Source organism: Pipistrellus kuhlii, unplaced genomic scaffold (assembly GCF_014108245.1).
Source record: "Pipistrellus kuhlii isolate mPipKuh1 unplaced genomic scaffold, mPipKuh1.p scaffold_m20_p_2, whole genome shotgun sequence".
NCBI classification, from domain to species: domain Eukaryota; kingdom Metazoa; phylum Chordata; class Mammalia; order Chiroptera; family Vespertilionidae; genus Pipistrellus; species Pipistrellus kuhlii.
Genome location: NW_023425515.1, coordinates 137,017,557 through 137,041,222, shown reverse-complemented (window position 1 = coordinate 137,041,222; position 23,666 = coordinate 137,017,557). Strand labels below are relative to the sequence as shown.

The window sequence follows — 23,666 nt, the reverse complement described above, 5'->3', positions numbered from 1 at the left end:
CAGCCAAATGTATTTCAGAATACGTGAATTTTGCAGAATTTTAGGACAATACACTATATAGAGGATGTGATGAAAGTAGTTTTACAGTTGTTCATATGGAAAATAATACAATAATTAATAAATGACAATACAATAATAAATTGTGTTTCACATACAACTCTAAAGCTACTTTTGCCCCACCCAGTATATCATCTCCATCAGGGCTTTGAGGAAGCATCCTGTAACCAAGCCACTGATATTTCTGTAATGAAATGTGTAAATATTCACAATAAATCAGAGGAATAATATAAATAATTTAATGCCAATTCAGTTCAGATTTGCCAATAAATAGGTTACTTTTTTGTTTGTTTTCAGAGATTTAGGATTAGGAATTACAAATAAGAGTGTGCACCTGTATAATATGTTTTATTCTGGAGAAACTCTGATTAGCATTAGGCCAGCCCAATCTATATGTCTAGAGAGACACAAACTAGGAAATCCACATGAGCAAAGGCAAATCAACATCACTACTAAAAGTGTAAGTCCCAATGAGGAGGAGGACATGTTATAAAGCGGGGTTGGAGGACATCTGGCCTGTGAATCACGTAAGGCCCACAAAATCATTTGGTCTGGCCCTGCCCAAAACATTAGAGGAGAGTTAAATTTTTGACCAAATATTGCCAGCTAATTTTTAAGTTGATAATTGTGCCTGGCCCACGAATGATGTTATAAATATCCAAAGGGCCCTTGGCAGAAAAAAGTTTCCCCGCACCTGCTATAAAGTCTGAACAAAGACATCTATGAGGAATTTTTAAGAGTAAAAGTAGCCCTAGATTTTTAATTAGCAGTGGTCTTGAGAAAATAAACAATGGTAGAGCATCAAATCATTTATTTTATTTTCTTCACTTGACATTAGAACCTTCCAGCAACAGTATAAAACTTCCATAGATATATGAAGAAACTGAGGGCTAAGAGTACTATAAATTACCTATTCTATATTAAATAATGTTGATAACCACTATACCTATATATCAATGGAAAATTATATTCATAGCTGTGTGATATGAATTTTGTAGAAGGATATAAAGACCCGATGCACAAAATTCATGCACAGCCACAGCTTCATCCTGAAAGTCATTTGGCTGTCTGGTCTAATTAGCATATTATGCTTTTATTATTATAGATTATGAACTGTATACAGCATTAGATTAAAATGGAAGAATTCTCCATAATATTCACAAACTTCATTTTAGTATAAATTATCTAATAATATCCCCTAAATCTACTACCTAATATCACAAACTATAAATAATTGCTCAAATCATTAAGTTAATAGAGCAGTAAAATAATATTCAACAAACCAAATTAAATCAAAATTTCACAATGGGTGATAAATAATAAAACAATTGATTTCTCACATCACAGATTATACAAATTATTTTCTTAATATCACATGGGTAATTTATATGGATTAATTATTATGTCAAGAGCTAGTGGAGTCACAATGATTAATCTGATATCTTCTTTCATGAAAAAGGTACACTTTCTATTTAGGACAAAGGTGAAAAAAAGTGTTTGATCAAGATCTACTATATGTATTAGTTGAGGGTTATTTTATCTTCTATTGAAAATGCATTCTGATTACATTGATAATTATCAGAGTAAACAGTAACTTCTACCAACCTTATTTTGAAGAATTTCCAAGTAATAGGTAATATTGACATTACAATAACATCACATATCCTTTTGAGTTAAAGATCTCTCCATTTCACAGATGAAAAATAAAAACACAAAGTCCTGGTTACAGCTAACTTATACTATCTTATTTAACACTATTAAATACTGAAATGGTGTTTTCTATGTGCCCACTATGATTATAATTGTTTTACAATATTAATCCAGTTTCCATTACAATTCTATATGGTATATATTATTGTAGGTCCTATTTTATATATAATACACTAAAGCACTTGGCTTGCTCACAGTCACACAGCTAGTAAGTGGTGGAGCCAGGATTAAAATCCATGTGGGCCAGCTCCAGAATCAGTACTCCTAGCAACTATGTTATATTGTAATTTCTCTCTATGTATCCCAATTTTAAATCTAATGGCTACAATGATGATGCTCCTTTTTCCAGAAATATGAAATATAACCTAGAAAATAGAAAACACATAAACAAACCTAAACTTCTTTAAAAATGTATTTTTTCTTTATTTCAGAAGAGAAGGAAAAGGGAGAGAGAGAGAGAAACATCAACAATGAGACAGAATCACTGATCAGTTGCCTCTTGCACACCCCCTGTTGGTGACTGAGCTGCAACCCGGACATGTGCCCTCATAGGGAATCAAACGGTGATCTCCTGGCTCATATTGTAGGTTGATGCTCAATCACTGAGCCACACCAGTCGTACTAAGCTTTTTAATAGAAGCCAAAATGAAACTTTTTAAGAAGAAGTTCAGTATGAACTCAAAAAGGAATATAAAATCACACTGGCAGAAACACTTTGCTTCCCTAAAGCAAATGCTATGGAATATTTTAAAGCATTAAAGGGATATACTGGATTATTTGCCTTAATATCACCACTAATGTCTCTTGGGAGATCTCATACTAACTGAACATCAAATATATTTTAAATATTCTTTGTAATGAAGTTAAATAATAAAGTTAAAAAAAATAAAGTTTATTTTTAATAGAAAGAATATCTCTATGAAGTATATTTATAGTCTACATCTAAAGACTCGGTGTTAAAGCAGCAAAAATGTGAAAGGTTTACAGCTTCGTTTTTATTCTGATTTACTCCTGATATACAAAAATAACTAACTTGTAGCTAATTTGCACCAAAGAGAAATACCTCATGCTACCCTACTTGCTTCACATACATATCCTATCTCATCTCTGAGGCTAAGTCTGAACACCTTCACAAATCCAGCATGTAGACATAAAATACACATTTATCTAATTCTTGCTTGATGTAGGATTGGTCAGTCTGTCATGTACCAACTTATTGCTGACCATGGACTATCTCTGAAACACAAAGCCATTCCTTCTTCTTCTTTTTTTAATTGGTTTTAGAGAGTGAGGAAGGGAGGGAGATATAAACATCCATTTGTTGTTCCACCAATTCATGCATTCATTGGTTGCTTCTTGGGTGTGCCCTGACCGGAGATCAAACCTGCAACCAAGGTGTATGGGGATGGTGCTCTAACCAACTGAGGCATTTCAAGAATATTTAAACTGCACCACCCTCCTGAGAGTTTCCTGGAGTAAGAACAGGATCCATGAAACCCCCAGAATAAACTCAGCTTTTTGGTTTGGGATGACAAGGTAAAATTAATCATAATATCGTGTGTGTGTGTGTGTGTGTGTGTGTGTGTGTGTGTGTAATGTGGTAAAATATATATAAGATGAAACACTATTTTTACTAAGTATACAATTCAGTGCATTAAGTGCATTTGCAATGGTTGTGTAATCATCACTAATATTCAGTTTAGACATTTTTCTTCATCCCAAACAGAAACTGTACCCATTAAACACTAACTCCCCATTCCTCTTCCTTCCAGATCCTGGTAACATCCACTCTGCTTTCTGTCTCTAAGAATTTGTCTATTCTGCATACCTCATTCAGGTAGAATCACATTGTATTTGGTCCTTCACTGCTTACCTCGCTTAGCATGCTTCTGAGGCTTCTCCCCATTGTAGCATGTATCAGAATTCCATTCCTTCTTATACAGGCTGAATAATATTCCATTGTATGTATCTACTACATTTTATTTATCCATTCATCTATTGATGGACACTGGTTTGTTTTACCTTTTGGTTATTATGAGTAATGTTGCTATGAACGTCCATTTAAGTCCTTGTTTTCAATTCCATGAGGTATTAATATATACTTAGGAGTGGAATTGCGAGGGCATGTGGTAATGCATAGTTACTTTCCATAGCTGCCACACCAGTGTGAACCAGCAAAGCATGAGGGTTCTAACTTCTCAATATCCTCACCAACACTTACTATTTTGCATTTTATTATAATAGCCATCCTAGTGGGCATGCATTGTCCCGTAGTTTTAACTTTGATTTTTTGAGGGAAGCCCTACTTTCAAGTCTCACCTCTGCCATATACTAGCAATGTGGACTTGGATAAGCCATTCAGCCTCTCTGGCCTCAGTTTTCTCATCTGTGAAGAGAGTTCAATAGTGTGCGCCTTGCCTGATTCATGGAGTGTGGAGCCAATGAAATAATGCACAAGGGTGAAATATTTTGTATGTACTGTGAACATAGCCTCACTAGCAAGACTAGCCTGTTCTGAGACAGATGTATCAAGCTGTCTTAGCCTGAGGCCATAATGGTACCATGTAGTTAACTCGGTTTTTAAAATGTTTTTATTGTAAAGTATAACACATTCAAAAAGTGCATAAAATTTAAATGTCCAGTTTAATGAATATTATGAACTGATTACTTGAATAGCTGCTAAACAGGTTAAATAATTGAACATTCCTAATACCTCAGAGCCCTGTATTATAGCACCCACCCTCCCCATAAAGTTACCTACTATCCAGGCTTTTACAGTAATTGCTTCCTTTTTCCCCCAGGTACACATTCCAGAAACACCATAATTTAGTTGTCCCTGTTTTTCTTTTGTTTTTTTAAATAAATGGAACAAAGTATGTAATCCCTTGAGTCTGGCTTCTTTTGCTCAACTTTATGTTTGAGACTCACCCATGTTGCTATGTGCACATGCAGTTTGTTCATTTTCAATGTGCATTATATTCCGTTGTGTGAATATTACAAAAATGTGTCCTTTCTTCTATGAATAGATATTTGGGTTGCTTAAAAATTTTAGCTATTATAAGCAAATGTTACGACGATATTTCTAATAATGGTCTCGGTGCACATATTCAGACATCCCTGCCCAGAATCACCTGTAATAAAATAGCTATGAAAAGGATAGATTATATTCTGTAACACCAAATTTATTAAAAGGTACCAATTTTCACTATCAACAGCAGTACAAGAGAATTACCATTATTTCACACTTTCATAAACTCTGGGTATGCAGTGTTCTTTTGTTTTTTGTGGTTTTTTTTTTTGTTTGTTTGTTGTTGTTGTTGTTGGTGGTGGTGGTGGTGTGTGTGTGTGTGTGTGTGTGTGTGTGTGTGGTGTTTGCATTTACCTGATTAATAGCTTAACTGCTTTCAAATATTTATTGGCGCTGTTTTGTTTTGTTTTTTGTTTTTTTTTAACTATTTTGTGAACAGCCTCTTCAATTGTCTTCCCCATTTCCCATGAAGTATTTTGGGTTCTTTTACTTTCACATTTGTAGGAGTTTGTATACAGTCTGTATAAGAATATTTAGTAGGTTATATGAACTGCCAATACCTTCTTCTACTCTGGCTTTCATTTTTAGCCTCTTAGTGAGGACTTCTGATGACATATGTTCTTAATTTTATGTATTAAAATTTAACTATTCACTTATGATCTATACTTTTGATTCTATTTTTTATAATATTTGCATACCACAAAGTGATGAAAATATTCCCCCATATTTTCTTTTGAAATCTTTAGTTTTGCCTCTCACATTTGCATATTCAATTCATTGGAAATTATATTTTATATGGTATGAGTAAAGTTACTTTTTATTATTATTAAGAAACCAAATTGTTCCAGAACCATTTGTTTAAACCAAATCTCTATATACGCCTGAGACTATTTATGGCCTTACTGAATGGTTTTATTGGTCTATTTGTCTATCTTTTAGGAAATATTACAGTGTCTTAAATTACTTTAACTTTATTGAAAATGTTAGTACAAATATTTATCATTTTACCATTTTTTATTTCAAGAGTGTCTTATCTAATTCTTGGCCCATGTGCTTTTTTATGTAAATGCTAGAACAAGCTAGAACTCCTCCACCCCTACCCCGCCAAAAAAAAAAAAAAAAAGTTGGCATTTATATTAGCACTAGAGGCATGATGCACAAAATTCGCGCACAGGATGGAGGGTGTATCGCTCAGCCCAGCCTGCACTCTCTTCAATCTGGGACATCCCTCTCACAATCCAGGACTGCTGGCTCTCAACTGCTCGCCTGCCTGCCTTCCTGATTGCCCCTAACCACTTCTGCCTGCCAGCCTGATCACCCCCTAACCACTCCCCTGCCAGCCTGATTGATTCTAACTGCTCCTCTGACAGCCTGTTTGCCCCCAACTACCTTCCTCTGCCGGCCTGGTCACCCCTAACTGCCCTCCCCTGCAGGATTGATCATCTCCAACTGCCAACCCTTGCAGGCCTGGTGCCTCCCAACTTCCCTCCCATTGACCATTTTGTGTCCACATGGGGGCAGGATCTTTAACCACATGGGGGCAGCCATCTTGTGTGTTGGAGTGATTGTCAATCTGCATATTACTCTTTTATTGGATAGGATAATATCTGGTGCATGAGTGGGGGCTGACTGGTTTACCCTGAAGGTTGTCCCAGATCAGGGTAGGGGTTTCCTTGGGGTATGAGGCAGCCTGGGTGGTTTGCAGGTCAGCCATACCCCTGGCAACCCAAGCAGAGGCCCTGATATCTGGAATTTATTTACCTTCTACAATTGAAACTTTGTAGCCTGGAGCAAAGCCAAGCCCCCTGCTAGCTCCTTGGATGGCGCCATTTCTGTTTGGATTTGTTTACCTTTTATAACTGAAATTTTGTATCCTTGAGTGGAGGCCTAGGCTGGCCAGAGTGTGTGGAAAGCTTGGCTTCCTCCATTGCCGGGGAAACCCAAGCCTCTCAACTGCTCTCTGTGGCTGCAGCCATCTTGGTTGGGTTAATTTGCATACTCATTCTGATTGGGTGGTGGGTGTGGCTGGTGGGCATGGCTTGTGGGTGTAGCAGAGTGATGATTAATTTGCATATTACTCTTTTATTAGGTAGGATTATATTGAACCTGAGGTACAGAACTATTTGAGGAGAATTGCAATATTGACTCTAATGAATAAGATATTTCCATTTTTTACATTTTCCTGCATATATATTTTGTGACACATTTTTGTTACATTTATTCCTAAGTATTAGCTTTTGAAAAAAAAATCACAGCTAAATGTTCATATTCTTGCTGTTTGACTTTAATATTGAAAAAGTATAATTGATTTTACTTGACTTATTTTATCAAAATTGTTAAACTTACTTCACAATTTATCTGTAGAATTTATTTAGATTTCTATTAACATAGTTGTATATGCTAGTAATGAGTTTTATTTCTTTCTCTCAAATCTAATGTCTTTTATTTCTTTTGCTTGCCTCACAGAGTCAGCTAGGACCTCCAGTACGATGCTTAATGTTTCTCATTTCAAATGGAGAGCTTTCAACATTTTACCATTAGGTATGTCTATTGTAGGTTTTTTGTAGTTATCCTTTATTGGATTAAAGAATTTACCTTTTGCTTCTAGCTCGCTAAGTATTTTTTAAAAGCATGATTATATATGAAATTCCAGCAAGCGATTTATCTGTATCTTTTGAAATGATCTTATTCTATTAATTTTACATTGAACACTTTTTAAATGTTACTCTATCTTTAAGTTAATGTTAAAAAGGTTCATTTTGCTAATATTTAATATTTTTGCTTCTATATTCAGGAGTAAGATTGAACAGTCTTCATATTCTGACATAATGTCCTTTCCTTTTCTCTGGGTAGGTGTCATAAAATTGGATTGTGAAGCCATATGGATCTAGAGTTATCTTTGTGAGAATTGCTTTTTATTTACTGATTCAATTTCTTCAATAGTTAAGTCTATTTAGGATTTTCTATATCTTTGTGTGTCACTTTTGATAATATGTGTTTTTCCAGGAATTTGTTAGCTTAATCTAATTTCTGCTCTGAGTTTTATTTCCTTTTTCTGTATTCTTTGGGTTTATTTTAATGTCATTTTGTCATTTTTCAGGATGATTACTTAGGTCATTTAAATTTTCCCTTTCTGCTTTTCTAATATGTTCATTTAAGTCTATAAATATCCCTTTAATAATGCTGTGGCTACATGTTGCAAATTTTTATTTGTAATGCTTTTATGATTATTCAGTTCAAAATATTTTTCCATGTCATTATTTCTTCTTTGATTCATTGGTTATTTAAAAGTATATTTTTTCTCTTTTCAAAATGTGAGTTTTTCTGACTATATTTTACTAGAGGCCTGGTGCACAAAATTCGTACACTGTGCCCTCTCGCAATCTGGGGACCCCTCGGGGGATGTCTGCCTGCTCACTGCTCTTTACCCTTTGGCTCACTGCTCCTTAGTGCTGCCACAGAGGTGGACAAGGCTCCTACCACCACTGCTATGCTCACCAGCTATGAGCCTGGCTTCTTGCTGAGCAGCACTCCCCCTGTGAGAGCACAGTGACCACCAGGGAACAGCTCCTGCATTGAGCGCCTACCCCCTAAAGGGTCAGTGCACATCATAGCAGTCGGTTGTTCTGGTCATTCCACCATAATAGTAGCTTAGACTTTTATTATATATTGATAGATTATTACTTCTAGCTTAATGGCATGTGATCAGAAAAAATACTCTGTATGATTTCAATTTTCTCAAATTTGTTGAAAAATGTTTTATTATTCCACTGTATATATGGTTTTCAAAAAAGTTCCTGGTGCACTTGGTATACTGTATTCTGAGATTATTTGATTTACCTTTACATATGATTGTTAAATTTGTTAATCATATAAAATATTCTATGTTTTTTATAAAAATTATTATATTGCCCTACCTGGTTTGGCTCAGTTGATAGAGCTTTGGCCTGCAGACTAAAGGATCCTGGGTTCAATTCCAGTCAAGGGCTCATGTCCAGTTGCAGGCTCGATCCTTAGTAGGGGGCATGCAGGAGGCAGCCAATCAATGATTTACTCTCATCATTGATGTTTCTATCTCTCTCTCCTTCTCCCTTCCTCTCTGAAATAAAAATATATTTTAAAAATTTGTTTAATCATTATATTAAAATTGTCCTTTATGGTTGGTTATGGATTTGTCTGCTTCCCTATAATTCTGTCAGCTTTTGCTTTGGAAAAATTATGGAGCACTATTACTCCTAGGAATCTAGACTATTTCCAAAGGACACAATCTTTGCAAGCCCTGAACTACTACTTCTTTCCTTGGGCCCAAGAGTCTGTCAAAAGCATTACTCAGTACTAACAAGTACATACTCATTCACAAGTACCTGGTTAATACTCTCTGACGTCTTTAAGCAAATGTTTTGGAATTTTTTTCCAGCTTTTCTAGTTGTCATAAGAGGAGGATTTGTCCAAATACCAAGGCCCTAACACCAAAGCCAACAGTTCTAACTCAGGGGTTTTTAAAACGTTTTTAGCCATAGAACCCCTCATTCTGATATGAAATTATATGGATGTTCAGTACATGAGATAGAGAAACAGAGACGTTGAGGTTGGAAAGTGTTTGAAGATCCCAAAGTTTCCCAAGTAAGTCTAGTTATGGCAAAATACTGAATTGATCCCAAGAACTCTAGTAGTGTGTGTGTGTGTGTGTGTGTGTGTGTGTGTGTGTGTGTGTACTAGTGCCCTGGTGCACAAAATTTGTGCATTGTGGGGGAGAGGGAGAAGGGGCTGTATCTCAGCCCAACCTGCACCCTCTACAATCTGGGACACTTTTTGCAATCTGGGACCGCTGGCTCCTAACCACTCACCTTCCTGCCTAATTGCCCCCAAATGTCCCCCCTTCTGGTCTGATCACCCCTAATTGCCCTCGCCATTGGCCTGCTCACCTCCAACTGCCCCCCCCCCCCACTGGCCTGCTCACCCCTAACTGCCTCTGTTTCAGCCCTGCCACCATGGCTTTATCCAGAAGAATGTCTGGAAGGTCTCCCAGAAGGTCTCCCAGTCTAATTAGCATATTACCCTTTTATTAGCATATATATATATACTAGAGGCCCGGTGCATGGATTTGTGCACTGGTGGGGTCCTTCAGCCTGCCCTGTGGAGATCAGGCCGAAACCAGCTCTCCAACATCCCCCAAAAGGTCCCGGATTGCGAGAGAGTGATGCACCCCAGAATCAGGCTCTCTTTTCTCTGGTTCCAGGTGCGTCACCCAAGAACCGCTGCTGCCAAGTAACTGCAGTTTGGCAGCTCCTGCATTGAGTGTCTGCCCCCTGGTGTTCAGTGTGCATCATAGCTACTGGCTGGTTGGCTAGTAGGCCAGTCGCTTAGGCTTTTATATATAAACTAGAGGCTTGGTGCATGAAATTCTGCACTCAGGGGGTAGGAGTCTCTCAGCCCAGTCTGCACCTCTTGCACTCGGGGAATGTCTAACTGACAGACATCCTTAGCACTGTCATGGAGAAGGGAGAGGCTCCCAACACTCCCACTGCACTCATCAGCCACGAGCCCAGCTCAGGGCTTCTGGCTGAGCAGTGCTCCCCCTATAAGAGTACACTGACCACCAGGGGGCAGCTCCTATGCTGAACATCTGCCCTCTGGTGGTTAGTGCACATCATAGCAACCTGTTGTTCTGTCATTCAGTCGATTTGCATATTAGCCTTTTATTACATAGGATTATATATAAAACCTTAATTAACAGTTTGACCATTCATCCAGTAGCTATGATGCACACTAAACACCAGGGAGCAGACATTCATTACACAGGGATGGAAAAATGAACAGACTGATGAATCTCGGGGGGGGGGGGGGGGCGCGAAAGATATTAACCAAAGATCTTATATGCATACTAGAGGTCTGGTGCATGGTTTGTGCACTGGTGGGATCCCTTGGCCTGGGGTCCCAGATTGTGAGAAGGCACAGGCTAGACCAAGGGATCCCACTGGTGCATGAATCTGTGCACTGGGCCTCATCTGGGTTTATATATCAGTTCCTTTTGTTTAGTTATGAGTCTAACTCTGAGAAATGGCTTTCATTTGATATGTCTATTCAATTATTGCTTTACTGAGACCAAGGATGAAGGCCACTCTCTTCCAAAGAATGGGTACCATATAATCTTTAAAGATTATTCAGAAATAGCCTACAAATCTGTGATCAAGAAAAACATAGTCATAGACCTTAATTATGTTAACTCTATTTTCTTCTCTCTTAATTTTTACAGATTAAATTAGGCAAATATAGCCCTGACCAGTATGGCTCAGTTAGTTGGACATCATTCTGTGCACTGAAGCATTGCCAGTTCAATTCCCACTCAAGGTACATACCTGGGTTGTAGGCTTCATCCCTGGTAAGGGGTGTGTAAGAGTCAGCCAATTGATGTTGCTCTCACATCTCTTTCTCTCTCTCTCCCTTCCTCTCTCTCTAAAAATCAATTAAAAATCACTTAGTTTTTCAAAGTCATGGTTTACTCTTTTCTATCCTGAGTAGGACTACAACTTACATATCCTATATAATAAAAGCCTAATATGCTAAGTATCCAGTCATCTGGTCGGCCATTCAACCAATCAAAGGCGTGATATGCTAATGATGCACTAAGGCACTCAACCACTCACTATATGATATGCATTGACCCCCAGGGAGCAGACAGTCAACCAGTCATCATGAAGTGCACTGACGATAAAGGGGGCAGATGCTCCAACTGGTAGGTTAGCTTGATACTGGAGTCCCGCTGATTGGGACTGAGCGAGATGGGCCAGACATACCCTGGAGGCCTCCCCAAGTCCCTCCTTGGCTGGCCAACCTCCTGTGTCCGTCTGTGCCCAACCGTGCACCAGTGGGATCCCTCAGCCTGGCCTGTGCCCTCTCACAATCTGGGATGGTTTGGCCCCATCTTGTAGGGATGAATTCATGCACCGGGCTCTAGTACTAAAAATAAAGTCATAGTCTTCTTTAAATCTAATGGGAACTATGATTGTCTTGTGGTGCAAAAATGTATTTCTTATTTACTCTGTATGTTTTGCAACTTAATAACATTATTTTTATGTGTTTGAAAACTACCTATTTTAACGGTAACATTTATAAAAACTCAAGTTTTAAATAGAAACTATCAAACTTATATCCCACTGATTTGTGTGCTTTTCTGTTGGGTTTTTTTTTGTGTTTTTCTGCCAATTTTATTTTTTAAATCTTTAGTGTTGAAATATCACGTATGTTCCCTTTTTCCCCCCATTGACCTCCTCTAGCCCAACCCCATCTCCTGCCCCAGGTCTTCACCTCCCCACTGTCTGCATTCATGGGTTATGCATATATGCATAAAAGGTCTTTGTTTGATTACCCCACCACCACCACTTACCCTCCCCTGCCTACCCTTCAAGATTCTGCACTCTGTGCCATGGTTTCATGTCTCTGAATCCACTCAATTCATCACTTTATTTTGTTAATTAGATTCCATATATGAGTGAAATTACGTGATACTTGTCTTTCTCTGAGTTATTTCACTTAGCATGGTACTTTCCAGGTCCCTCCAGGATGTCTCAAAGGGTAAGAGGTCCTTCTTTTTTACTGCAGCCTAGTATTCTATTGTGTAAATGTACCTCAGCTTTTTTATCCACTCATCTACTAATAGCACTTGGTCTATTGTATTATATTTTACATATATATATATATATCTATATATATCTATATATATAGATATATATATATATATATTACAATATGTATATACAGATCTTATGTATTATAAATTGTGTTGCTATGAACATAGAGGTGCATACATTCTTTCTGATTGGAGTTTTGGGTTTTCTAGGATATATTCCTAGAAGTCCCACTTATTTGTTTTATGATGAAGGAAGTAGTAAAGGCATAAAGGCATTTTTCTCAACTGTTAGGCTTAAGTTTAAATGGTAAATATCCCTATTGGGAGGTGGGGGTGGTAATTTTATTAGCATTTTTCATTGTTCTTACTTAGCTTTTGAAAGCAAAACCATGTAAACCAAATAATCTCATTCCCATGTAGTTTATTTCTAACCCCTTCAGGTTTGTTTGGGCCTATAAAAATAAACATTGTGCAAATTTAAAGTATTTTGTAGACTACAATATGTATGAATTTTCAGTCTTTAGCTTTTTCCCTAGCCATAAACAAAAAGACTTTCAATTTCAAACTGCCTGTGGCTTCACTTTGTATAAAACGCATAGTCTATGAAAAATATGCAAGTACCTGGAATTTCCCCAGTCAGTACCAATGCCTGAGAGTGATCCTCTTGTCTCTGTTTCATATTTGTAAACCAGAAGCAGGCAGTGTTTACATAGTTCAACCAGGCGCTGGCAACACTGGAGCTGCAAAGGAGTCACCACCTCTGGGCTTCTACTGAAAATACTCTCCCAAGAGGACCTGTTGGCATGGAAACAGACATGACCTCATGATGCTGCTAAAAATGGCAACCAGCTACATCACTTACCTAGCAACAAAGCAATAAGAAACAATAGAAACTCACACAATTGAAGTGACAGCAGACAGTTGAAAGGTATAAAATAAATATATATTTGGAAATTAATCATGATATTAAAAAACAACATAGAATATGTGTCTTTTAAGAATTTACTGCTGCCATCAGTGGGTAAGTAAAAAGATGGTTTTCCAACACTACCTAAAAAATTGAGTTACTCTACAAATCAAGTATTTGTAAAATACTGAGCTATTTTCTCAAAAGTTAGGTATTTCAGGAATTTAGGTTTTCCAGAAAGCTATATTTACCTTTACATCTCTCTATATATAAAAGCCTAAGCTACTGTTACAACTGAATGACCGTAACCATCGGTTGACTGGTCACTATGATGCACACTGACCACCAAGGAGCAGATGCCCAATGCAGGAGCTGCCCCGTGGTGGTCAATACGCTCACAGTCAGGATGAGTGCCCACAGAGCTGCACTGGGCCCTGGCTGGGGCTCCTCCCTGACCACCTGCTGCTTTGGCAGGGCTACATCCCTGGGGGGATGTCAGACTGCTGGGTTTCAGCCCGATCCCCACAGCCCTAACCAGTTTGGCTCAGTGGATAGAGCATCAGTCTGCAGACTGAAGGGTCCCAGGTTCGATTCTAGTCAAGGGGATGTACCTTGGTTGTGGGCACATCCCAAGTGGGGGTGTGCAGGAGACAGCTAGTTGATATTTCACTCTCAATGTTTCTAACTGTCTATCCCTCACCCTTCTTCTCTGTAAAGATCAATAAAGTATATTTTAAAAAGTAAAAAAGAAGAAAAAAGAAAATGGTTAAAAAGTTCTTTCTGGCATATTCTCACCCTCAGAGAAATATTAAATAAAATGACTTTTGTTAGTAATCTATACTAATAAAAGGGTAATATGGTAATTAGACCAGGAGACCTTCCGGATGACTTTCTGGACAAAGTCATAGTGGCGGGGCTGAGGCAGAGATGGTTAGGGCAATCAGGCCAGGAAGGAAGGGCAGGTGGGGGCAAACAGGCCAGCAGGGGGATAGTTTGGGGGTGAACAGGCTGGTAGGGAGGGCAGTTGGGGACAAGCAAGCCAGCAACGGGGGGGGAGAGGGGACGTTGAGGACAAGCAGGCTGGCGGGGGACAGTTGGGGATGATCAGGCCAGTGGGGGGGTAAGTTGAGGGTGATCAGGTCAGCAAGGGGGAGAAGTTGGGGGAGAGAAAGCCAATGGGGGGGGGGGGCAGTTGGGGGCAAGAAGGCTGGCAGAGTGGTTAGGAGCGATAAAGCAGGCTGGCAGGTGAGCTGTTAGGAGCCAGCAGTCCCAGATTACAAGAGGGATGTCCAACTGCTGGTTTAGGCCTGATCCCACCGGCAGTCAGATATCCCCTGGAGAGCGTTTAGGCCTGGCTGAGGGACCACCATCCCCTACCACTGTGCATGAATTTCATGCACCGGGCCACTAGTATATCAATAAGATACAGAATACTAAATATCTCTGGCAACAAAAGGGGGGAGGAGAGGTATTAATGAGAGTTAGAAACTTGAAAAGCTTCCTATCATCCAGTAATGCAATAATTTTCATGCCCTTTCTCATCAAAATATTTAATAAAGCAGTTATTTGAAAAGTGAAAGCAACTTCTACCTTCTCTGGTAGAAATCCTAATGGATGGATGAGTGGTCCAAAGTTAAATATAATCAGGGAAAAGGGAACAGAAAGAGTAATGAGCTGAAAAATACTACCAACAACACATCAAAATGAAAGTGATAAGAGAACAGTAAGATTCACATAATTTTAAGTTACAGGTACATTTTCAAGTAGTCATATAATTTAGCTTAGAAGTAGACTACCTTAGAATATTCCTTACAATTTCATCTTGCCTTAAGATGCTATTATAAAAGGGAAGCTTCTCCATGAAAAACTTCCAAAGGAAAAATGCCTTTAGTTAAAAGGATCCACACCAGATTCTCCTCTTTGGCGTTTACATACCAGGGTTTTGAGAGGAAAGAGATCTTTTCCAAACAAAGTGTTCCTTCCCCACACTAGCTCCTGCATTCTCGTCTTTGCTCTGCCTGGCCAGCTCCTTTCTTCCTCTTACTACAAACCTCACCTGAAACGTTACTTCAGTTGGCCAGCCTTCCTAAGTGCGCAGGCCTTGTTGGAGTCTCAACAAAACCTAAACTTCCGCTATCCCAGTAAAACATAGTGAATAAACCCAAGAGCTATCTCCTTGGAGAGAACACATTTAGAATGTGGAGCAATATAACATTCCCAGGCAGCTGCATGTGGAAAAAAATAAATCACTAAGCATGGACTTCAGCGGCCTGCAAGAGCAAGAGAGAGGGATGAATATGTTCTCTGTTTGATGAATCAGTAATACCGCTACGCCAATTCTAGAGAAACCTACCACAAAGATCTACCATATTCTTTAATAATTCTGGATGTGGAAAAGGAATGATTTATTTATTTATTGTTTCATTATTAAGGTGTTGACAGATAGAGGCAGTAATCAAGTTGATGCACAGTTATTCGAATTATATTTTTCCAAGATTTTACACCTAACTGTGAAAGAGCTGAGTGCTTTATTAAAATAATTCCTTCAGAACTGAGCTAAGAGTACAGTGTTACCCTGATTACTAGGCTGTTAGGCCAAAGTTAAAGGATTATACATTGACTAGATATGACCTAAATATAAGTAGAACTATTCTGGGTCCAAACTGAAAATCAAACACACACCACCACGTGGTTTCATAAAATTGAGGAGCCCTAAGAAACTCATTTGTAAAGCTGCAAAATAAAATCTAGTATTAAACCCACCTCTTCAAACCACCAAGTTTATAAAGAAATGGGTTCAAAGCTACTCCCACTCCACCTGCCCTGGTGCTTAGCGACCACTAGCAGTGCTACTTCGACCACAGAGATTATTGCTTAAGAGCACAAACTCTGGGGCCAGGCGCCCTGAGTTTGAATCCCAGGGTACTAAGTCATTATCAACTAACCGTGACTCAGTTTCCTTGTTTATGAAAGAGATAAAAATCAGAGAACTTGTTTCAAAGTCAAGTTATGAGGATTTAATCAGTTAATACATGTAAAGTGTCTAGAACTGTGCCTGGCACATTGTAAGTTGTATGGTGTCAGCTATTAACTTTTTTTTTTAAGTTTCTTGAGGATCAAATCTATGTTAGATTCAACTTTTTATCTCCAAAACTATTTAACACAGTAGGAAGTAAGTACTTAATAATTGTTAAGAATGATGAAAAACAATCTAGAGCAGCCAGTGGGAATGTGACAGAAAAACTAACAGGATTTAGCAGATGGCTGGAAAAGGAAGTGAAAGAAAAGGAAGATGCAGGAGTTCCTGAGATATTAACCTGTACGATTGGGAGCATACAAAAGAATTAAGAGAGGTCCAAGAGGAAAGTCATTTATTAATAAAAGAGTGTTATGATATGTTTGGCTTTAGATATCATCACAAGGCTAAAATGATAATGAGTCATAACAAGTATGGCAGGACTGAAATTCTGAAGAGGAGCGGTCTAAATAGAGCCATAATTTTCAAAATTTGCTACATAGAGGCAACAGTAGAAGAACCTTACAGATTTTGAGATTTTCATTAAGACCACCTCTCTTCCCTGAATCCTGAATCCAGATTAGTTAGGTGGTGTTGTCATATTAATCATCTCAAATAAGTCAGTTTAACTGCTATAAATTATAGCTGAGTAATTAACATTTTAAGAGATTATTAAAGAAATTCAATCTTTTCCAAACTGGTATGGCTCAGTGGTTGAGTGTCAACCTATGAACCAAGAGTCATGTTTGATTCCCAGTCAAGGCATATGCCTAGACTGTGGGCACAATCCCAGTAGGGAGCCTGCAATAGGCAGCCAATCAATGATTCTCTCATCACTGATGTTTCTATCTCTCTCTCTTCCTTCCTCTCTGGAATCAATAAAAATATATTTTTAAAAAGAAATTCTATCTGTTTATTGAGCTACTTTTATAGCTAACCATAAAATATTTTAAATGACAATAATAAAAGATAACTTAGAACTTACCCTGAATCACAGAAACAGTTCCATAGTCCTTGGCCATGACTCCAGAGTAAGCGATTAAAAACCCGGTTAAAAATCCGATATAAAGGTAGTTCATCGACATCAACCACCTTCCAGATGCGTGGAAGGGTTGTGCGAATACTTGTTTTCACTATATCCAAAACCTAGTGGGGGGAAAAATATTGCAAAATCTAGGCGTATTTGTGTGTGTCTCAAAGTCAAAGATTAAAAAAAATTATTAATTTATTTTATTTGGAAAATAAATGTAATATGGAAAAATGCTTTCAACATTTGAAAGCTTGTAAAATAATCTAAAGATTACACACACAATCACTCATAACTGAACAAAAGCACAGATTAAAAAGTCCACAAATTTTTTTAAAAAGACCTAAATAAATAATAAATAAAAACAAGTACATTAATGTATTCATGAAATTTCATATATGACATAGATGACAAGTCAGACCACTGTAGTTAAGAAGATTAAATTTAATCCAATAAGAGGGCTTAGCCTTTATAAACATTTATGCACCCAACATAGGAACACTTAAATATGTAAAGCAAATCTTGAAGGACATAAAGGAAGAGACTGACAGTAATACGATCACAGTAATTAATTATACCACGCCATTAACAACAATGAATAGATCTTCCAGACAGAAAATCAACAAGGAAATGGTGGCCTTAAATGGCACACTTGATCAGATAGATTTAATTGGTATCTTCAGAGCCTTTCACCCCAAAGCAGCAGAATATACATTCTTTTCAAATGCACATGGAACATTTTCTAGGATAGACCACATATTAGGACACAAAAACAGGTCTCAATAAATTTAAGAAGATTGAGATCATATCAAGCATCGTCTCTGACCATAATGGTATGAAACCAGAAATCAATCACAAGAAAAAAAATCTGAAGAAACACAATACATGGAGGCTAAATAACATGTTTCTAAACAATGAATAGATTAACAATAATATCAAGAAAGAAATCAAAAGATACCATAAAACAAATACAAATGAGAACACAACAACCTAAAATCTATGGGACACAGTGAAAGCGGTCCTCAGAGGGAAATTTGTAGTATTATAGGTCTATCTCAAGAAACAAGAAAAATATCAAATAAATAATCTAATTTTACAGTTAGAGGAACTTGGGAGGGAAAAAAAACCTAAAGTGAGTAGAAGGAAGGAAATAATAAAGATCAGAGCAGAAATAAACAAAATAAAGTCTAAAAAAACAATACAAAAGATTAGTGAAATCAAGATCTGGTTCTTTGAAAAGATAAACAAGATTGGCAAACCTTTAACCAGACTCCTCTAGGGAAAAAAAATAAATAAATAAATAAATAAATAAGAGGACCCAAATAAATAAAATAAAAAATGAAAGGGGAGAAATAACAACTGACACAAAATAAATGCAAAGGATTGTAAGAAAATGTTACCACAACTATGACAACAAATTGGACAATCTGGACAAAATAGATAAATTCCTAGAAACCTACAATATTCCAAAACTGACTCAGGATGAATCAGAGAATCTGGACAGAGGATTGACAGTTTACAATAGTGAAATTAAAGCAGTAATTTAAAAACTCCCAACAAACAAAAGTTCTTGACTGGATTGCTTCACTAGTTAATTTTACCAAACGTTCAAAGAAGAACTAACACCTAACCTTTTCAAACTATTTCAAGGAAATCCAAGAGGAGGGAAGACTCCCAGGCTCCTTTTATGAAGCCAGCATTATCCCAATTCCAAAACCAGACAAGGACACTACAAAGAAAAAAAATTATAGGCTAATAACCCTGTTAAACATAGATGCTAAAATCCTCAACAAAATATTAGTAAACTGGGTTTAGCAACTCATCAAAAAGAACATACACCACAATCAAGTGGGATTTATTCTGGGGATGCAAAGTTGGTACAATATTCACAAGTCAATAAACGTGATACACCACACAAATAAATTGAAAGATAAAATCCACATGATCATATCAATATATTCATTTGATAAATTTGATAAAATTTAGCACACTTTTATGATAAAAACACTCAGCAGTGGGAATGCAGGGAACATATTTCCATGTAATCAAGACACAACATGACAATCTCACAGCCAACATCATACTCACTGGGCAAAAACTACAAGTGTTTTCCTTAAGATCAGGTACAAGACAGGGATGTCCACTTTTGCCACTTTTATTCAACTTAGTACGAGTAGACCTAGCCATAGCAATAAGACAAGAAGAAGAAATACAAAGCATCCAAGTTGGAAAAGAAGTAAAACTGTCATTATTTGCAGATGACATAATACAGAATATAGAGAACCCTAAAGATTTCACCAAAAAAAAAATTACTAGAACTGATAAATGAACACAATAAGCAGCAGGATACAAATTAAATACCCAGAAATCAGTTGCATTTTAATACACCAACAATGAACTATCAGAAAGGAAAACTCAGAAAAGAATCCTATTCACAATTGCTTCAAAAAAAAATACTAAGAATAAATTTAACCAAGGGTGTAAAGCATCTGTACTCAGAAAATTACAAGATACTGAAGAAAAAAACAGAAGGAGATACAAATAAGTGGAAACATATACCATGTTGATGCATACGAAGAGTTAACACCATTAAAAAGCCCATACTGCCGAAACCAGTTTGGCTCAGTGGATAGAGCGTCGGCCTGTGGACCAAAAGGTCCCAGGTTCGATTCCGGTCAAGGGCATGTACCTTGGTTGCGGCACATCCCCAGTGGAGGGTGTGCAGGGGGTAGCTGATTGATGATTCTCTCTCGTCAATGTTTCTAACTCTCTATCCCTCTCTCTTCCTCTCTGTAAAAATTCAATAAAATATATATTAAAAAAAAAAAAAAAGCCCATACGGCCCAAAGAAATCTAGAATATTCTAAAAATTTATATGAAACCACAACATTCTCTGAATAACCACAGCAACCTTAAAAAAGAACAAAGTTGCAAGAATCATGCTACTTAATACCAAACTATACTAAAAGGTCATAGTAATCAAAACAGCATGCTACTGGCATAAAAACAGACATACAGAGTAATAGAACAGAACAGAGAGCCCAAAAATCAACTCATGTCTTTATGGTCAATTAATATTTGACAAGGAGCCAAAAACATATAATGGGGTAAACAAAGTCTATTCAATAAATAGGTTGGGAAAATTGACAGATAAGTGCAAAAAAAAAAAAAAAAAAAGAAAGAAAGAAAGAAAGAAAGAAAAAAGAAAAGAAAAAGAAAACAGACCACCTTCTTACACCATACCTAAGAATAAGCTCAGAATGGATTAAAGACTTAAATGTTAGACTCAAAACCATAAACATCCTAGAAGAAAACAGAGGAGGTATATATCTCATAGCAATATTTTTTTTCTTGATCTATCACCTCAGGCAAGGGAAGCAAAAGAAAAAATAAACAACTGGGACTACATTAAAATAAAAAAGGTTTTGCACAGACAAAACTTTTGAAAAGACAACCCACTGAAAGGGAGTACATATTCATCAGGGATGCAGCTGATAAGGAGTTAATATCCAAAATTTATGTATATAAAAAAAGAAACATATACAACTCAACACCAAAAAACAAACAAACAATTCAATTTTTAAAAATGGGCAAAGGTCCTGAAGAGACACTTCTCCAAAGAGGACACACAAATGGCCAGTAGGCATATGAAAAGAAGTTCAACATCACTAATCATCAGAAAAATGCAAATTAAAACCACAGTAGATAGCACCTCACACATGTCAGAATGGCTATCATCAATAAATCAATAAACAGCAAGTGTTGGCGAGGGTGTGGAGCAAAGAGAACCCTGGTGCCCTGCTGGTGGGAATGCAGACCGGTGCAGCCACTGTGGAAAGCAATATGGAGTTACCTCAAAAAATTAAAAATGGAACTGCCTTATGACGCAGCAGTTCCACTTCTGGAAATGTATCCAAAGAAATCCAAAACACTGATCAAAAGTATATCCACGCCTATGTTCATTAAAGTGCTATTTACAGCCAACATTTGGAAGCATCTCTAGCGCCCATCAGTAGATGAGTGGATAAAACAGCTGTAGTACATTTACACAATAGAATACTACCCTAGGAGAGAACCAAATGGTCTCTTCTAAGATTCAAATTCACCTCCAGTTAAGAAATACTTGGGAACTTGGGTGGGATTGTTGTGTATAAACAAGGTTGCCTAGACACTCCCTCCATTGGGGCCTTAGTGCAAGGGCTAGCTTGTTTAAAAGACCATCTTGATGGGAAGACAAGGACTGTACCTTTAGTAAAACACTCGCTAAATAAGTTTAGAAAGGCAGGCTGAGGTGAGGTAAATCAGTATAGGTTCTTTTTGCAATGCTCTTTTAGACCTCTGAGTTAGAAGAAAGTGGATGGAAAATTAAAAAAAAAATTTTTTTGAAACACTAAAACAAATGATCAGCAAGGTGCCATTTGTGTTTACCTGTGGATTCAAGTGAGGCAAACCTACAGAACATGGGCATCCATTTCCAACACTGTGACTTTTAAAAACATTCCAATCCAATATTAAGTTCTCCAAGGGAAAAAGTAAATGGAAGACTCAGTCAATGAAAGAATTAATAACATGAAAAGATGTGTATTTTCCATAAGAAATATAGCACATTTGAAGGCATAAAGCACAGACACAAATTTATATTTTTTACAAGAACGTGCAGATGTTGAATGACAAACTGCTCCATATGGCTGAACAGTTGGTCCTAAATTAAAATAATGGCATGAGATGAGGAGGATTAGAAGTAACATTAACATTACTACATGCTGTATTAATAATGCATGCAGCAGCCATGGCTATGGGGTAAAGGCATCTTTGCTGGTGCAAAACCAACAGCTCTTTGTAGCATCTATGGTAGCCCAAATAAAAAATAAATAAAAAATAAAAAGAGAAGGAAAATAATAACACCAAAATGCATGCAGAGGCAGCTACAGTAGGTATGAAAGAAAAATAGTTGTTTAGAGAAAAAAGTACTTGATAAACAAAGATCTCTTAGAACCCTAAAATAAATGCAAATATACTACCATGTTAATATCACTACTTATCTCTCTTCATTCTCCAATCTTAGTTTATGCCTAAAGATGAAACTTCTTAGCAAATTTGGCATTTTTCACAAAACACAACACTGCAATATTTTCATACTTCATATATTCCTTACAAACTATATAAAGCAACTGCATTATTGGCAGAAAGCTAAATTATGCAAGTGTGAAATTACCATAACATGGCATTTAGTAAGATTAGCTGTTTCCATTTTCACCTGGTGAGGATTCTTTTCAGTATTTAATCCCTACATCCTTGACCTTTACATTTTACACCCATTAAGGGAACTTTGAAATAAGGCATGTGAAAGAGCTCCTGTGTATGGCATTCTTATCTAAGAGTTTTACAACATTCTAATGAGCAACCAGCAAATGCTTAGATCCTGGAACAGAAACAGTGAGACACATATTTTAACAATGATCTCTAAATGGAATGAAAAGATTTTTATGAGTCTTGTGCATTCCACACCTAGCATGGTGCACAGGACGTGGTAGTCCTTCAATTAATCTTGTTCAATGCATGGTTGAATACACAATTAAATAAATGAAGAAACAACTCTGCAAATCCCCAATATTATCATTCATGCACAAAATTGACAACCAATAAATGTTTGTCAACTTAAATCACACCCCACACAGCCTTTGTGGCAGCCATGGAGACCTGCCATTTGAATTAACTTGTTCCCAAGAGTGAAGTTAGCTGACAGCATCTCCATTCAGGTTCACTACAACACTCAAGCCCGCTTATGCTCTCCCGGACTATTCCTGGCCAAGGATCCAACCGGGTTGGTTTCCAGCAATGGACTACGTCTGCCCAGTTTGATCCCCAGAAAAGCAGTCTTTGTTCTGGGATCCCCATCAGCTGCCCAGGGCTTTCTCAGAAGTTCACCAAAGTCTAAGGGTCTTCATACTCCACCCTTCTGCCTTTCACTCACAGGTGTCAGACCTACATTGCAGGCTAGAAGCTCTTCCTGCCTACTCAAAGACTCTCACTCAACAATTCTTTTGTAGTATAGAGTTCTGCAAGTGGTTTTGCTGAGTCATTAGGTTACGAACACCTATCATTTTAATAGGTAGTGCAAATTATCTTTCTAAAAGGTTATACCAATGTATTCTCCCTCTAATTGTTTGGTAAAAGCCTTTTATCCACATTATTTCATTGACTGGATATCATCTCTCTTATTAATTATTGCCAATATGATGGTTTTTACTTGCTTTTCTTTCATCATTAGTGAGGCCAAGCATCACTTTA

At 37.3% G+C, this 23,666-nt stretch overlaps 1 protein-coding gene across 1 annotated transcript in view; it reads right to left on the bottom strand.

Annotated features, from left to right (window-relative positions):
• Positions 1-23,666, bottom strand: part of TTLL7 (tubulin tyrosine ligase like 7) — a 128,529-nt gene that overhangs the window by 5,637 nt on the left and 99,226 nt on the right. Inside the window, exons 19-20 of the mRNA XM_036445638.2 lie at positions 17,334-17,494; positions 13,047-13,220 (exon numbers count right to left, since the gene is read on the bottom strand). Of these exons, the coding sequence (XP_036301531.1) occupies positions 13,047-13,220; positions 17,334-17,494 (335 nt within the window). The remainder of the gene's footprint in view (positions 1-13,046; positions 13,221-17,333; positions 17,495-23,666) is intronic.